The 15,592-nt window shown below is 45.7% G+C and overlaps 2 protein-coding genes across 3 annotated transcripts; one reads left to right on the top strand and one right to left on the bottom strand.

Annotated features, from left to right (window-relative positions):
• Positions 1-4,122: 4,122 nt before the first annotated feature.
• On the bottom strand, positions 4,123-8,200 carry LOC132456001 (oocyte zinc finger protein XlCOF6-like). 2 transcript variants are annotated; one of them, XM_060050123.1, is made up of 4 exons: positions 7,849-8,200; positions 6,949-7,102; positions 6,659-6,745; positions 4,123-6,288 (listed from the first exon to the last, which is right to left on the bottom strand). In XM_060050123.1, the coding sequence occupies exons 1-4, from the start codon at positions 8,056-8,058 to the stop codon at positions 4,889-4,891; spliced, it is 1,851 nt and encodes a 616-aa protein (XP_059906106.1). In that variant the 5' UTR covers positions 8,059-8,200; the 3' UTR covers positions 4,123-4,888. The 2 variants fall into 2 exon arrangements, with proteins under 2 accessions (XP_059906106.1, XP_059906107.1); XM_060050124.1 differs by having other exon boundaries at positions 6,949-8,200.
• A 4,453-nt stretch (positions 8,201-12,653) lies between these two features.
• Positions 12,654-14,875, top strand: LOC132456002 (uncharacterized). Its single transcript, XM_060050125.1, has 4 exons — positions 12,654-13,146; positions 13,574-13,774; positions 14,082-14,192; positions 14,525-14,875. The coding sequence occupies exons 1-4, from the start codon at positions 12,880-12,882 to the stop codon at positions 14,573-14,575; spliced, it is 630 nt and encodes a 209-aa protein (XP_059906108.1). The 5' UTR covers positions 12,654-12,879; the 3' UTR covers positions 14,576-14,875.
• The last annotated feature ends 717 nt before the right edge of the window (positions 14,876-15,592 follow it).

Consider the following 15,592-nt stretch of genomic DNA (forward strand, 5'->3'; position numbering starts at 1 on the left):
ATGGTGGCTATCCAAGGTCGCTGTCGTCATGTCTGTGCACTGTGGCCCTCTCCTCACTCACTCACACACACACACACACACACACACACACACACACACACACACACACACACACACACACACACATACACACACGCACACACTCTGACACACACACACACACACACACACACACACACACACATACACACACACACACACACATACACACACACACGCACGCACACACACACACACACATACACACACACATACACACAAGCACACACGCTGACAGACACACACACACACACACAAACACACACACACATGCACATGCACACACACACACACACACACACACACACACACACACACACACACACACACACACGCTGACACACACACACACACACACACACACACACACACACACACATACACACACACACACGCCCACACACACAGGCCCACCCTCATATGCACACACACACACACACACACACACACACACACACACACACACACACACACACACACACAAACAAACACACGGTCACCAGCTTTTGCAGACACCACACATTGATTGGGTCAATCTATGGCTGTCTACAGTGGCAGTTCACTGTGACACACCAAAGGCAAAAGCAATCCATTCATCCATCTATCCATCCAACCATCTCTCCATCCATCCTTATCGTAGCTCTAACCCGCCTGCTGTTACTGGGATCATTGCCTCAGTGTTCTCTAGTGGTCCTTCGCTCTGTGGTGAAGTCCTGCGGTCCAGTGATATATGTTCAGACATACACCTTCATATTAGAATATTGGTCCTGTGTTCAGTCCAGGACTCTACAGAGCAGTGGTCCTGTGTTGGACCCGGACCCTATAGAGCAGTGGTCCTGTGTGGGACCAGGATTCTACTTTAAGAGAGGGGACACTTGAAACTGGACTCTATCGATCGCAAATGAATGGTGCTGCAGAGCCAGCCTCTGGTCATGTGACACATCAGAACTGCAGGTTCAGCCGGTCAGGTCGGCCTCTGAGATATCTTGTGGACACCATTGTTAGATTTGTTCGATGCGGTTCGGAATACATTTCATAACAGTATAATTCAGTAAAATACGATACAGTGAAATATAGCACAGTTAAGTAGGGAACAACACAATAGAATAAAGTACAACACATTATAAATACAATGCACTACAGTATATTAGAGTACAGTTCAGATACAGTACAATACAGTACAGTACAATACAATAGAATAAAGTTTATATACAGTTAAAAACAATACAGTCAAATAGAGTGCAATACAGCAGCGAACAATGCAACAGAGTAAAGTACACATACAGTAAATAGAATGCACTGCACAATAGTTGAGTAGAGTTTTGTAAAGCACAGTACAATTGAATACAGTATACTACAGAATAGTAGAGTACATAACCAAAGGGTAAAGCAGAGTACAATAAAGTACAATGCAGGTAAAATTGAAGGTAAAACATGCTTTGCACTTCTAAAAATATACAAACAGTAGAATACACAGACAGACAGATGTGTTTATAGAGTACAAAGAGTCAGTAATGCAATAAATCGCCATTAGTTCTTTGTTCTCAGTCCCTATGCATGGGGGCACATTGCCATTAGAAATAACCTTGATTTAACCTGACCTCAATCCTACCCTGCCGAAGCCCAACTTGATGGGTTGAGAGATGCGAGCGGGAGATTACGACAGTGCGCTGTGTATGAAGCTCCTTCATGAGCTCATGAGGCAGACAATATGGAGGTCATTATGGATTTCATGGCAGAATGCTTTGGTTTGCCTTGCAATGATTAACGTCTGCATTCATTGGATCGTATCACAGCCAGTTGCATCCCGGGTTCTGAATCCATGGCTCATGTCAACACAATGGAGTCACAATCGCAACAGCGCAAGCTCAACTTCAGCTTGGTCTGTGTGGATGTGAGTGTTTGTGCGTTTGTGTGTTTGTGTGCGTGCCACGATTGTGTGTGTGTGTGTGTTTGCTCACAAATGTGTATGTGGGTGTATGCGTGTGTGTGTGTGTTTGTGATTGAGTGTGTGTGGGTGTATGTGTGTGTGCATGAAATGAATGTGTGTGCTTGTTAAGCGTGTCTGTGTGCGTGTGTACATATGTGTTTGTGTGTGTGTGTGTGTGTGGGGGGGGGGGGGGTACTGTGTGTGTGTGTGTGAGCATGGATTTCAGTTTGTTCTACATTTCGTTTAGGCACGATGTAGGGCGATAATGTGAAAGAAAAGGCAGATCAAATGGCTGATTAAACTTAAATGTTGGTAATGCCTTCGACCTTGTCCGGGGTGTACCAGGGTCTGGTACGCAGTGTGTTTAAACGGCTGCGTCATTGTGAAACTAATCCTTTTTAAAAACACTACATTCTTCACAGCATTATCACCGCGGGCCAAAAGGTTGGACTAAACGCAATAAACTGGTATTAGGGAAGTAGCTGCCATTCCTAGCCTAGCAAGGGGTTGGGGCACAGGGGGCAGGGGTGTGGCCAGCCGGGGTATGAGCAGCAGGTTTTGGGGCAGACTCTATAGGGGTCGTTATGGAGTAGTACTGTAGTTCATATGAACAACAGTGTGTGTGTGTGTGTGTGTGTGTGTGTGTGTGTGTGTGTGTGTGTGTGTGTGTGTGTGTGTGTGTGTGTGTGTGTGTGTGTGTGTGTGTGTGTGTGTGTGCGTGTGTGCGTGTGTGTGTGTGTGTGTGTGTGTGAGTGTGTGAGTGTGTGCGTGTGTTTGTGCATGCGTGTGGGTGTGTGTGTGTGTGTTTGTGTGTGAGTGTGTTTGTGTGTGTGTGTGTGTGTGTGTGTGTGTGTGTGTGTGTGTGTGTGTGTGTGTGTGTGTGTGTGTGTGTGTGCGTGTCTGTGTGTATAGATTTCCAGGGAAGAAACTGTGTAGTTTCGGTTTGATGCTTATTAAAGACTGCTCTGATACCTGCGTAAGAAAAGTACGAGTTCTAAAAAATCTATAAAGACCATCTTGATAAATAGGGAGAATTTAACCTATAACCATCCTCTCAACCTGCCAGCTCCGTGTGTGTGTGTGTGTGTGTGTGTGTGTGTGTGTGTGTGTGTGTGTGTGTGTGTGTGTGTGAGTGTGTGCGTGTGTGTGTCCGTGCGTGCGTGCGTTTGTGTGTTTGTTTGTCCGTCTATCTATGCGTCTCTCTATCGATCTGTTTAATACGTTTCGTATGTTGTTACGTGCACTGCAAATAGATGCATGTTCGAAACCATCGGCAAAGAGAACCCCTTATCAAGTTACATAAGGACACAATTTACATTCACCATGTGTTACAATTTGCCTTGAATATGTTTATAGTAATGCTCATACTGTGAATAATGTGAAGGGTTATTGGTGTGTTATGACGGTCCTTGTGCGCCATCTAGTGGCAGATTTAACATATTGGCACGGGGTCATTGTCCAGCGTATTCCACAGCTTCTCGTCTGCATTGAATGTGTTCGCGTGAGGCCTATGCAAATACAATGAGTTGACTCTCCGCCTAGAAGAGTTTCTGCTGGCGTCTCTAGTTCTAGGCTACTTAATGCCACACCTTTTACCTGGCTCAGGTTAGACCGACAGGTTAATAATGACTTCACTGAAGTTCTTCCACAAACAAGCGGAGGGCATTTGCACAGCAATAAATACGTCAACCACTGACATATTTACCATGCATTGTTTATTGCCTGAATGAAAGGATGAAGAATAATGCAGTACATCTGCTTCACATTTCATGAAACATGATTTGGGAGGGCAGTTTTTTCGATGGCCAAACCATTGCATCAATAATATGAATCTTTGTATTATCAAACTATGTTATAGACTATGTCTATAGGGCATGTGGAAAGAAATGTATTGCATTTTGTATGCTACTGTTTAGAATGAGAGAAACCCAACAAAAGCAGGTATTTGTCTTGTCTACATTAGGCCTGTGTGCTTTTAAACATGCCATTATGTTTATTAAAACTACTCCTCACAAGGTTAGGCTCTGCATGAATTCTATGGTGGATTCGCACAAACACACAACAGAACATACTGAACAAATATTTATGTCTGTTATATAAACATACAGTATATCAATAAATATATCAATAGATTGTATGTGACAAAATAATGGTTGGCTGTAACTCAATGTTTATTATAGCCTGGGGCAATGTTGTGAGGAAAAAACATCATACAAACCTTTGGGCATATACGGACAAGTCATCAGGGATTAATTTTTAATCACAATAACCCCTCAATAAGATATAATGTAGAAAAATATACAATTACAATGCAACCTACACATTTTTGTGCAGTTACACCCGATATGTCTCATTTTGGTGTTTCTTAACAAAAAATAACACAAGTAATTCAAGGCACAGATATTCTCACTAAATTTACGGCTGCTGTTAGAAACATCGGAATATGCCTCATTTGAAGAATCCCTCCATTTGCGACGTCAATACTACTAGACTCCCTTGGGCCTTTATGGCTTGATTAACACAATCACAATATATTAGATTCATTCAATGTACATTTACAAATTTGTGTCAATGATAGTTAATACTTCATAACAAAAGAAAATATACATATATATTCCAATGTAACTTTCATCCAACTGTTGGAAGAATCATGAATTCTGATCCTGTCAACGAACACATTTGAATGTGTTGAATCTTCCTGTCCAAAAATAATCGTGGGTCCTTTAGAAAGCAGGGGGGGGAAAAAAAACAGCCCCACGCTATTTCATTTGCGGGTCGCGTTTACAAATACGAACCGAAATCCACACTCCCTTTTCAGAGGGCTTAACACTCTCCAACGTCCTCTTCGGCTCATGTTCTCTGGCGTCGTCCGCCGCCGCCGCCTCGTGCCTCCCCAACCCCGCGTCCCCAGCGCTGCGTCTACTGGCCGCAGCTGAAGGGCCTCTCCCCCGTGTGCTTCTTCCCGTGGAGCTTCAGGCTCAGCGCGCCCTTGAACCGCTGGCCGCAGATGGCGCAGCCGTGCGGCTTGGCGCCCGCGTGCGAGAGCACGTGCTTCCGCAGGTTGCTGGGGTTGCGGAACCTCTTGCCGCACTGCGCGCACGGGTACGGCCGCTCGTCCCGGTGCACGCTCATGTGGTAGCGCAGCTTGGCCATGCTGCTCAGCAGCTTGCCGCACAGGTCGCACACGGGCTTCCTGCCGCCCTTCTGCCCCGTGTGCACCCGCATGTGGTTCTGCAGCGCGCTGGCGTGGCTGCACCGCTTGCCGCACGTCTCGCACACAAACTCCCGCTCGCCCGTGTGCGTCAGCATGTGGTGCTTCAGCCCGCTGCGGTGGCTGCAGCCCTTGCCGCACACCTCGCACACAAACTTTGTCGCCGCCGCCGTTGTTGTTGTGTGCTTCCGGCGCAGGTGCTCCTGCAGCGCGCCCGCGTCGCTGCAGCCCAGGCCCAGCTGAATGCAGCACGCCTCCATGGTCACCTCCTGGCCCTGCCCCTCCCCGCCCCGCTGCCCCAGCAGGTGGGCCACCCGGTGGGTGCACAGCGACGCCGCCGACACGTAGCTCTTGCCGCACACCTCGCACACAAAGTCCCGCGCCGCGGCCCCGTGCAGCGCGTCCTCGTGCTCCGTCAGCGCCCGCCCGCTGGCGAAGGGGCCGTCGCCGGGGCAGAGCGCGCACAGGAAGGCCTTGGCCACCGCCGCGCACGCGTGCCTCTGCAGGGAGAGCGCGCCGGCGAAGCGCCCCTCGCAGAAGGCGCACGTGAGCATGTGCGCCGCCAGGACGGCGTGCCGCCGCATGTGCCGGTTGTAGGTGCTCTTGTAGGCGAACTCGGTGTCGCACTCGTCGCACTTGAACAGCTTCTTGGCGGCGCCCGTGTGCCTCAAGGCGTGCGTCTCCAGCCCCTGGGCCCGGGAGAAGCGCTTGCCGCACAGCGAGCAGACGTGGGGTTTGGAGTGGGTGACAAAGTGCCGCTCGAACCAGCACTTGACGGCGAACGTCTTTCGGCACAGGGGGCACTGGATGGGATCCGGACGGCTCCTCTTGGACTGCTTGCCCCTGGTGGGGTCCGGGGTGGGAGAGGGGGTCGCGGGGTCAGCGGGGAGCGGGTCGTCGTCGACGTCCCCCAGCGCTGCTGCCGTTGCCTCCTCCTCCTCCTCATCCCCTTCCTCGTTGGCGCCGAGTCCCGGGACCCCCGTTGGCGGTGACATCGCCTGGCTGTGCGGTGATGCAGCATGCCGATGTGGTGACACCACCTGGGGCGGTGTCATGTCAGGTAGAGGCTGTGGTGCAGCGGTGCCATCCTCTGGTATCACATGATCACCTACGAAGATCAAACAGGTCAATGTTAAACTTTGTGATTGGCTGACAAAGCTCACAAAATGTGTTTTGTTTAATCGGATCGCTTTTGGGATGCAGTTGTGATGACGAGGGAAAATGTGTAGAGTTTGATTGTGCAACATAAGATACTTTGGTTAATCAGGTTGGATTGTCTTCATAATCTACAATTATGAAGATAATCCAACCTCATCCCCTTGAAGATGAGGATGAGGTCGGATTATATTCATAATCTACAGATAGGTCAATTATGGTGGTTTTAATTCATTGTCAGTACAATTGTTAACATGTAAAATTGAAAGGTAGTTAATTTTAGAGCTCTATGAATCTTTATAGAGACAAGTCTGCTAGCCCACCTTGGTCAACATCTTTGTGTCTTTCTGCCAAATCTGAGTCAGCTCTCTTTTTTCTCATACGGCCAGACGTTCTTCTGAATGGCAATTCTGGGATATAAAATGTACAAAGATTTAAAACTGCAATAAAGAATCAGAACAAGGTCAATTAAGATGACAGATTAATTAATTTAAGTAGAAAAACAAATGCTGGCATTTGATTTCCCATGAGGGGATCAGACCCTGTGTGACACTTGATGTTTAATTAAAGTAGGATTTGACCAGCATGCCCATGCAGCACTTCAAGGACTTACGCTTTGTGGGGCCACCAGCTGTTTTTGATTTGGCTCTCCTGGGTAGAGTCTTCTTCTCGAGAAGACCATCTTCTGCCAGGGACATTCTTAACATTGCTGCTATTTTCTCCACTGCTTCTTTGGTCCATGTTTCCATGAGGGATGCAAATTTTCTCTTAATAATAGATTGAAATTGTATGAAAGCATTAGAAACTATCAGGATGCCAGCCAATCAATTTAATGTACTTTCAAAAGCTTTATCAGCATTAAATGTGAAAATTTACATTCCTTTATTTTAAAGATGGCTTATTTATTTAGAACCATATGTTAATATTTGGTGTATGGAGCACTGTGGTGTTTTACTGTGCAGGGTGTGATCTTAAATATATATTTAAATATGTGTGTATGAATTTCAAAAATGTATTAATTTGACCAGGTTTAGCGATTCATGGAAGCTTGTGGCTTGCAATACTCAACCATTTTGAGATGTAGGTTAACTGTCAAATCATATATTAACGTAAAACTAGCAGCGGTTGTCCGGTGCAGACAAAAATAATGGTTTTTCTATTTTTCAAATTGTCTCACGTAGCAATTACAACACAGCAATTCGTCCATGACGAAGTATTGGAAGGTTATTGGTAGTAATGGGGTTTATCATTTTATTATTAAGTTGAAATTATCATTATGGGGAGAAGTATTTAAGAAGCCACCACGTTTCTCATGCGTAATGTGGAAAAAAGTTTTGATCAACCTAGGTTAAGGTATATGTACTACTTATAGAACTGTACATTATTACGGATGTATCACAAAATGAAGGCGTGTCCCCGACCAAAGGATTCTGCTGTGCCAGCCCTTTAGTAAACACATATAACGTTATACAAAGCTATCTCTATCTCTAGCTCTCTCAACGTATGTCACTACCGTCAAGGGGTTGATGAACTGCGTCCCTTCCTCCGTAATTCCGTTCTCGGCTTTAATAACAATCATATTACGTGAAGTTGGACTTGAACAACGTTTCGAGGTCATTGACGCGCACTCGTCCAGAAGTCGGCTCAGCTCCGAGACCGCCGCTTCTGCTACAGCCGCCATAACACTAGACATTTGTGTCTGGAAGATTTCGTGACTAAACATCTCACTAAATTTAACATTCACAAATAGCAACAAAATCCAGAGGCTACTACCCCTGTTGTATTATTGTAAACAAAGTCTACAAAGAGTGGCAAGTTCCATGGCATGAGCGTAGAACTTTGTTCTTCCGTTGTCTGCTTCTTCTTCTTCTAGAGATCAATGACACGGTACACCCAGTACTGCCCTCCATAGGACCAGGTGTGAAACACACCCGAATAGCTCCCATGTCAACCAGAGGCCCCTTTCAAACGCGGGCGTATGTAATGTGATGGAATAAAACACATTGTGAATAGATTTGAATCGTCAAAAATATAACTATTATCGATTATTGAGTATATCGGGTCCAATGAGGGGAGTACCCATATTATTAACATTCCTTGTTCAGCAGTGATCCACAGCTCAGTACCTGGGCAAATAATGTACACGGACACACAGACAAAGACGCACACATACACACACATACACATCGACACACTCAGTTTATTATTATATATATTATTATATAGAAAATACATACTTTACAATAAGGTTAGCGGTCAGGGAGTGATTAGAAAAGTATTCTACCCTCTATAGATGTTGACTTGACAGATAGGAGGGATTCAATCATGTGATCAAAAGTTCTCTTGACCCTGGTATCTCTTGACCAGACATTCAGATAGAATCACCAAGCAATCAGTTGTTATTATAAAGGTGAAAAAGCACCAAAATGGCTGCTGGGATTGAGCGTTGCATCATGGCTGCAATCAGAATGCTCAAAATTGTAATCTATGAGTTGGCACTCATATAATACATGTTTCGTGGAACATGCTGCTTCTACATGAAGCCAAAATGTATTCAGAATTACAGCCCACCAAACTCCTCTGTGCCTGGGATGCATAGCTTCTGCGGCTCCCCCTGTGATGGACTGTCAGCATCGCTCCATACAGATGCCCTGGTACTCTCTATACCCCTGATTGTTCCTTTAAGGTTCATCCAAGCTGCTCCAAGCAGAACCTCCAGCCCATAATGAGACACACAATGTTCCCTGGCTCCGTCTCTGCATTCCGCTATGCTTGTTGTTGTTACCGGACCGAACTCGGATGGAAATAAAAATACAGAAAATGCGAAGAGACAACCCATTCTATTTGATGACAGCAATAAGAAACAATGGAGCCAGATCCCACACTCACACACACACACACACACACACACGCACTCACACACACACACACACACACACACACAATCAAACGCACAGACACACACGCACACACAAACACACACATAAACACGCACACACTTGACTGCTGCTAAAGGTCTCATATATTACATTTCTGGATTTCGGAAAGGATTTTCAAATAGTGAAACATATTTTATGATAATATGTGCTGGTTTACGACTCACCGGAAGAAAAGGTCTTGCTGTTGTACATGCGCAGATCATGTTCCCTCCTAGCTATCAGATTAAAAAACAATGGCATATTGTTAACAATGACCATTGGCCATATTCCCAATAGGTTCAAACCAGCGAGTTCATCATGGTATCATGGCAGTAAACTCTAAATCATGGCCCTTAAAAAAACGGTGCAAATACTACAGTCAAATACTACAATAACTGTAATGGGAGCCAACACACACACACACACACACATTTGAGGATCCCTCTGCTTTTAATCATATTATTGTACGCGTGTCTGAAACCTATTACCATTAATTTGACAGACTTGACTCTCCAGACAATAGAGGCTGATACGGATGACATGAATGAAGAATGGATGCTAAGCAATCCATCTTTGCGTTGTGCATCTGAAAATGATTGTGAAAACATTTGTCCAACATGAGCTAACAGGGGGCCAATTCAGTGCCAGAGCTAGAATAGTTGATGATGTCACCATCCAATCAGGGGTGATTTATGATCCTCCTCTGTTGTTTATTAAAGCTGTCAATAACCACCCCTCAAAGCCTTCAGTCACAGAACCGTGTGAACGTACAGACTCTTGAAGATGTTTTACTCCCAGTGATGATGGCATCGATTTAAAGGGGACTTATTATACCACCAGGTGTGAGTGTGATTAGCCTTACAAGCCGTTTTGAAAATCTGCCTAATATGACATGGTGGGTGTATCCACCTAGATCTGTGCTGGATAGATCTATCTACCAGCCTACCCAGTGGACTGAAGTAAACATTGCTCATCTATCCAGCACAGATCTAGGTGGACACACCCACTAGTGATGTCATATTAGGCCGATTTTCGAAACGGCTTGTAAGGCTAATCACACTCACACCTGGTGGTATAATAAGTCCCCTTTAAAGTTACACTCAAACAATGAGAGTCCTTATGGTTTGAATTGGTTGCATTGATGTTTAGAGGCACCCAATCTTTATAAAGGTTAAACATAGGTTAAGCCACTGAGACATTTAGTCTGTTTGTGTGTGTGTGTGTGTGTGTGTGTGTGTGTGTGTGTGTGTGTGTGTGTGTGTGTGTGTGTGTGTGTGTGTGTGTGTGTGTGTGTAAGCTTGGTATGTGTCTTTAAGGCCCCGTCCACACGAAGCCGAAACAGGCGAAACCGTTACGGTTTCGATCTATCCGGTTTCGCAGTATCTCCGTAAAGACGAAGCCAAGCGAAACCGGGTAGATCTGTAGAAACGCTGTAGTACACATTCCAGGCCCATAAGGAGCGCTGCTTCTGCTACAGAAATCCTTGCTGTTGTGAGTTCTGAGACTCCGCGGGCTTAACAGTCATTGGCTAGAGGGTCGAGGGGTGGGGCGATGACGTCATGGTTTACGGTTTCAGTCGGTTTCAGGCGTCCACACGAATCCAAAACGAAACCGGGTAGATTTGAAACCACCTCCGAGGGTGGTTTCAGAAGTTTGCGGTTTCGGTCAGCGGATTCGCCGGCTTCGTGTGGACGGAAGGCCGAACCGTACAAGACCTTTGCGGTTTCGCCATGAAATCGGCTTCGTGTGGACGGGGCCTTAGTGTGTTTTAGTGTACCTGAGGCCCCGTTCACACGAAGCCGATTTCATGGCGAAACCGCAAAGGTCTTGTACGGTTCGGCCTTCCGTACACCCGAAGCCGGCGAATCCACTGACCGAAACCGCAAACTTCTGAAACCACCCTCGGAGGTGGTTTCAAATCTACCCGGTTTCGTTTTGGATTCGTGTGTACGCCTGAAACCGACTGAAACCGCAAACCATGACCTCATCGCCCCACCCCTCGACCTCCTAGCCTCCTGGCTCTTAAGCCCGCGGAATCTCAGAAATCACATGCGAGCATGCGCATAAGGGCAGCCTCTTTATGCGCATGCTCGCCTCTTCTTCTTATTTCATTTCTTCTGGATTTCTGTACCAGAAGCAGCGCCCCTTATGGGCCTGGAATGTGTACTACAGCTCTACCCGGTTTCGCTTGGCTTCGTCTTTACGGAGATACTTCGAAACCGGATAGATCGAAACCGTAACGGTTTCGCCCGTTTCGGCTTCGTGTGAACGGGGCCTCAGTGTGTGGTGTGTTTTTGGGACTGAGTGAGTGTCTGTGTTTGAGTCCGTGTTTTTGTTTGGTGTGTATGTGCATGCTTGGGTCTCACATGCATATATTTACATGCGTATTCAAATGCACACATGCAAAACAGGAATTTGTGTAGACTTCCTATAACACATACACTACCGTTCAAATGTTTGGGGTCACCCAGACGATTTAATGTTTTCCATGAAAACTTCAGCTGTGCTAACATAATTGCACAAGGGTTTTCTACTCATCAATTAGCCTTTTAACACGATTTGCTAAATCATTAGCATGCAGGAGTGATGGTTGCTGGAAATGGGCCTCTGTACAACTAGATATTCCATCAAAAATGGGCAGTTTCCATCTGGAATAGTAATTGACCACATAACAACGTGTCTAGACTGTATTTCTGATTAATCTAATGTCATCTTCATTGAAAAAAACACATTTCTGTGTGACCACATCCAGAGACACATGTCAGAGAAACAAGACACATGTTGGGTCAAAATGTTGAGAGTTAGAGTTATCTTGTTGCTTCTTGTGCTTTCACTTTTTTAAAACTAATACGTTTGGCCAGCAGGCGTCAGCATTGTACAACTATTATGCAAAATAGCGTATGGAAATTGTTGCAAATAACGAAATATTTGGCACCTGGTGAGTTGGTACATAGATTTATACTCATTTAGCAACCTAAGCCAACAGCTCCTTGGACTTTTTCTTAGTTACAATTTGAATTGTCTAATAAGTTTTCCTGAAGTGTGTATGTGTTTTTTTACATTTGAATTAACCTAAAATAGTAAACGTTTATAGTTTTTCAACTCAGCCAAACCACATGCTTATAAGACTAGGTAATTTAACATCCAAAGACAATATAAACAAATTGTGAGGAAATTAGAATTGTGTTTACTTTATTTCAAGCAGGGGGGATGTCAGCATGGGAACTCCGACCACGTCTCTCTCTCTCTCTCTCTCTCTCTCTCTCTCTCTCTCTCTCTCTCTCTCTCTCTCTGTCTCTCTCTCTCTCTCTCTCTCACTCTCTCTCTCTCTCTCTCTCTCTCTCTCTCTCTCTCTCTCTCTCTCTCTTCTCTCTCTCTTGTGCAAGCTCTTCTTCCCCTCCTCATCTCTCTATGTTCCACCACTCTGAGCCTGCACCGCCACAAGACACTTCCCGGACGATGGAGGCCTAATCTGGAACCATTTCTCCCACACATTTTACAGCCAGCCAACAATCGTAGTCTTGGGTCAAACCTCCAGTTATTGAACGATTTCATCCAATCAGAGGATCTGTTGAATTATCAGCCTTGGCATCTCAAGTATCCACCACGGCGGCAGGGGTGTCGCGATGGCCTTTAGCCGTGCGCTCTATCAGCTGTCCCTCCTACTGCTCTGCCTGGGGACGGCCCACCTGGCTCCGTTGCTGCCTCAGGTCCCAGACGCCCACCTGAAGATGCTGTCGGTGGGACTGGGGAGGCTGCTGCGGGGGGTGGGGGACAACGCCCAGCGGCTGGAGGGGCAGGGGCGGCGGATGGCCGTGGAGGTGGAGCAGGCCAGCCAGGCCCTGGAGAGCCTTCGTAAGCAGAGCTTTCTGGCGGGCAGGACCCACAGGCAGGTGAGGAAGGCAAACATACATCACGCATGTCGGACCATGAGGAGGGTGTAAATAGCCGAGACCCTCTTATCACCTTTGGCACTCATCAAAGTTCTGTATGGCAACACAGAGGCGTGTGTGACACTCCAACTAAATCCAGCAGGATATTAGTAAAAAGTAAACTGGATTTTACAACACAATGCCAAACAGACATTTATCCTTTCTCTCCGGTACATTGCGTATTTATCGTGTCATCGTTAGTTTGTAGACAGATTATTTGCTGTGTTTTTAAGGTTATTGATAAATCACAGTGATAGGACTACATTCTTGGATGTAGCTGCCAAAATCGTGATACTTGGTAGTTAACGATCATCTGTGCTACCATGATGGTTTCACAAATAGCTCCCGCAAAGCACATGGACTGTGCAAATGTCATGTGTACCCCCAGGCCAGGAAAAACCTCCAGCTGATGAGTGCCAGGGGGGACCAGCTAGAGGGGGTGGTCCAGGAACTGCAGAAGGGTCTGGGGCTGGTGGTGGAGGATCAGGGGATCCTGGAGCACAGGATGGCTCAGGTTCTACAGAAACTCAGGGCCGCATCGGACCCACAGAGGAACACCCAACCACAGCCCAACACAAGCCAGATGAAGGTGAATGAAACTGATTGCTACAACATCAAAAATGGTGGACGGAATTACTGTGCATGAGGGAACTAGATTGAGTTTAGATCTAGATTTTCTTAAATTATCCTTTGTTACATTATTTGGATATCAAGCTCTCGGTCATTTGAGGTGAATCTTTATTTCACCATGCCCAGTTGACGTAAAATGTTCCAGTCATATTGATATAGCATAACTCATAATTTCTCACACCATTGTCAAAGTGGTCTTGTGACTTTTATAGATCAGGTTATATATTGGTTATAAAATTGTGTTATTTCCGGTGTGTCACATAAAGGTCACAGTGGATAATCAGGCAAGGCGATTGGCTAGCCTGGCTTCCGAAGTGAATGCGCGAGATAAAATGATTAACAGACGTCTCCGGTCGATTGAGGACCTGGAAAAACAGGTTGGTTTATTTCCACTTAGCAATTTATTTATTTCAATGCACACACACACAGGTAAATACATGGTTGCTCTTCAATAAACATAATTTCCTCAAATAATTAAGGTGGGATGGCACGAGAATGGCATCTACTTCCATCATCAAACAAGTTGACTTAAGCGAAAAAGTTTTTGAATAAATAAAAGAGTGATACCAATGTCGAAGTCATTTGTCAACTTGTTGACTATTTCAAAAGACAATGAGAAGCTAAAACATGGATGGTTCTTTTTAGTGCGTTTAGTCTTATTCAGGAAAGAAAACCTCTTTTGAAGTTGTTACCTTGTTTTTATTTTCAGCTGTATGACATGAGAGGTGGTATGCCGCTCCCGCCAAAGGTCAGACTCTGACGCGCCGGGAGATGAGACGCAGCTGCATCAACACCCTAAACGATGGAGGATAAGCCTCGTAACTCAGTGCAGACTCTCTCTTACAAAGGTTTGAAATGAAGCTAGCTGTCAACCTCGGGAGAAGGATGCATGGAAGTGTGGACTAGAATATGTAAATGTGGAAATAAAGGACCTCCCTTTTCCTGTGTGTGGTGTGCCTGGTGTGAAAGTTCTGTGCCTCTTTCATTTGTTGAAGCTGCATTCTGCTGTTCAGTATCCATCCCAAAGCATTAAAATAAACCATCAAAACGTGTGAAGAAACTGTGTCTCTGGCCTCAAGCAAAACCGGTTCCTTCGTTTTCACGCATACTGCTCAGACCAGTGTGTGCGTGTTTTTGTGGATGCATGTGTGTTTCTGTGGGTGGGTGTATGTGTGTGAATGCGTGAATGTGTGTGTGTGTGTGTGTGTGTGTGTGTGTGTGTGTGTGTGTGTGTGTGTGTGTGTGTGTGTGTGTGTGTGTGTGTGTGTGTGAGTGTGTGTGTGTGTGTGTGTGTGTGTGTGTGTGTGTGTGATTGTATGTGTGTGCGTGTGTGTGTGTGTGTGTTTATGTTTAGCAGTGAAATTGACAAATAGTTTGTAAAGAAGTATGTGGAAATATGGAATCATATAACATTATGGGGGCATGACACTTCCTGTTTACAGGAAGTGTGGCAAACACACAATCCTCCTCCCAATGTCTTTTGTGAAAAAAAAAACTGTCAACCTCAATAAGTGAAGGAACCCTCTGAGCGAGAGAATCCAGCTCAAGCTAAATTTGTCAAAGGTTGTGTGTAAAAAGCCCTCATCTATCGGATGACCTCAAGGCAGGCATGTCTGTCCCCATCATAACCAAAACAAGGGCCACCACGGAACGAACTCTGGCCCACTGAGAAAGAGAGAGACATTGCGAGAGATGGAGTGAGAGAGAGAGAGAGAGAGAGAGAGAGAGAGAGAGAGAGAGAGAGAGAGAGAGAGAGAGAGAGAGAGAGAGAGAGAGA

Source organism: Gadus macrocephalus, chromosome 4, assembly GCF_031168955.1.
Source record: "Gadus macrocephalus chromosome 4, ASM3116895v1".
NCBI classification, from domain to species: Eukaryota; Metazoa; Chordata; class Actinopteri; order Gadiformes; family Gadidae; genus Gadus; species Gadus macrocephalus.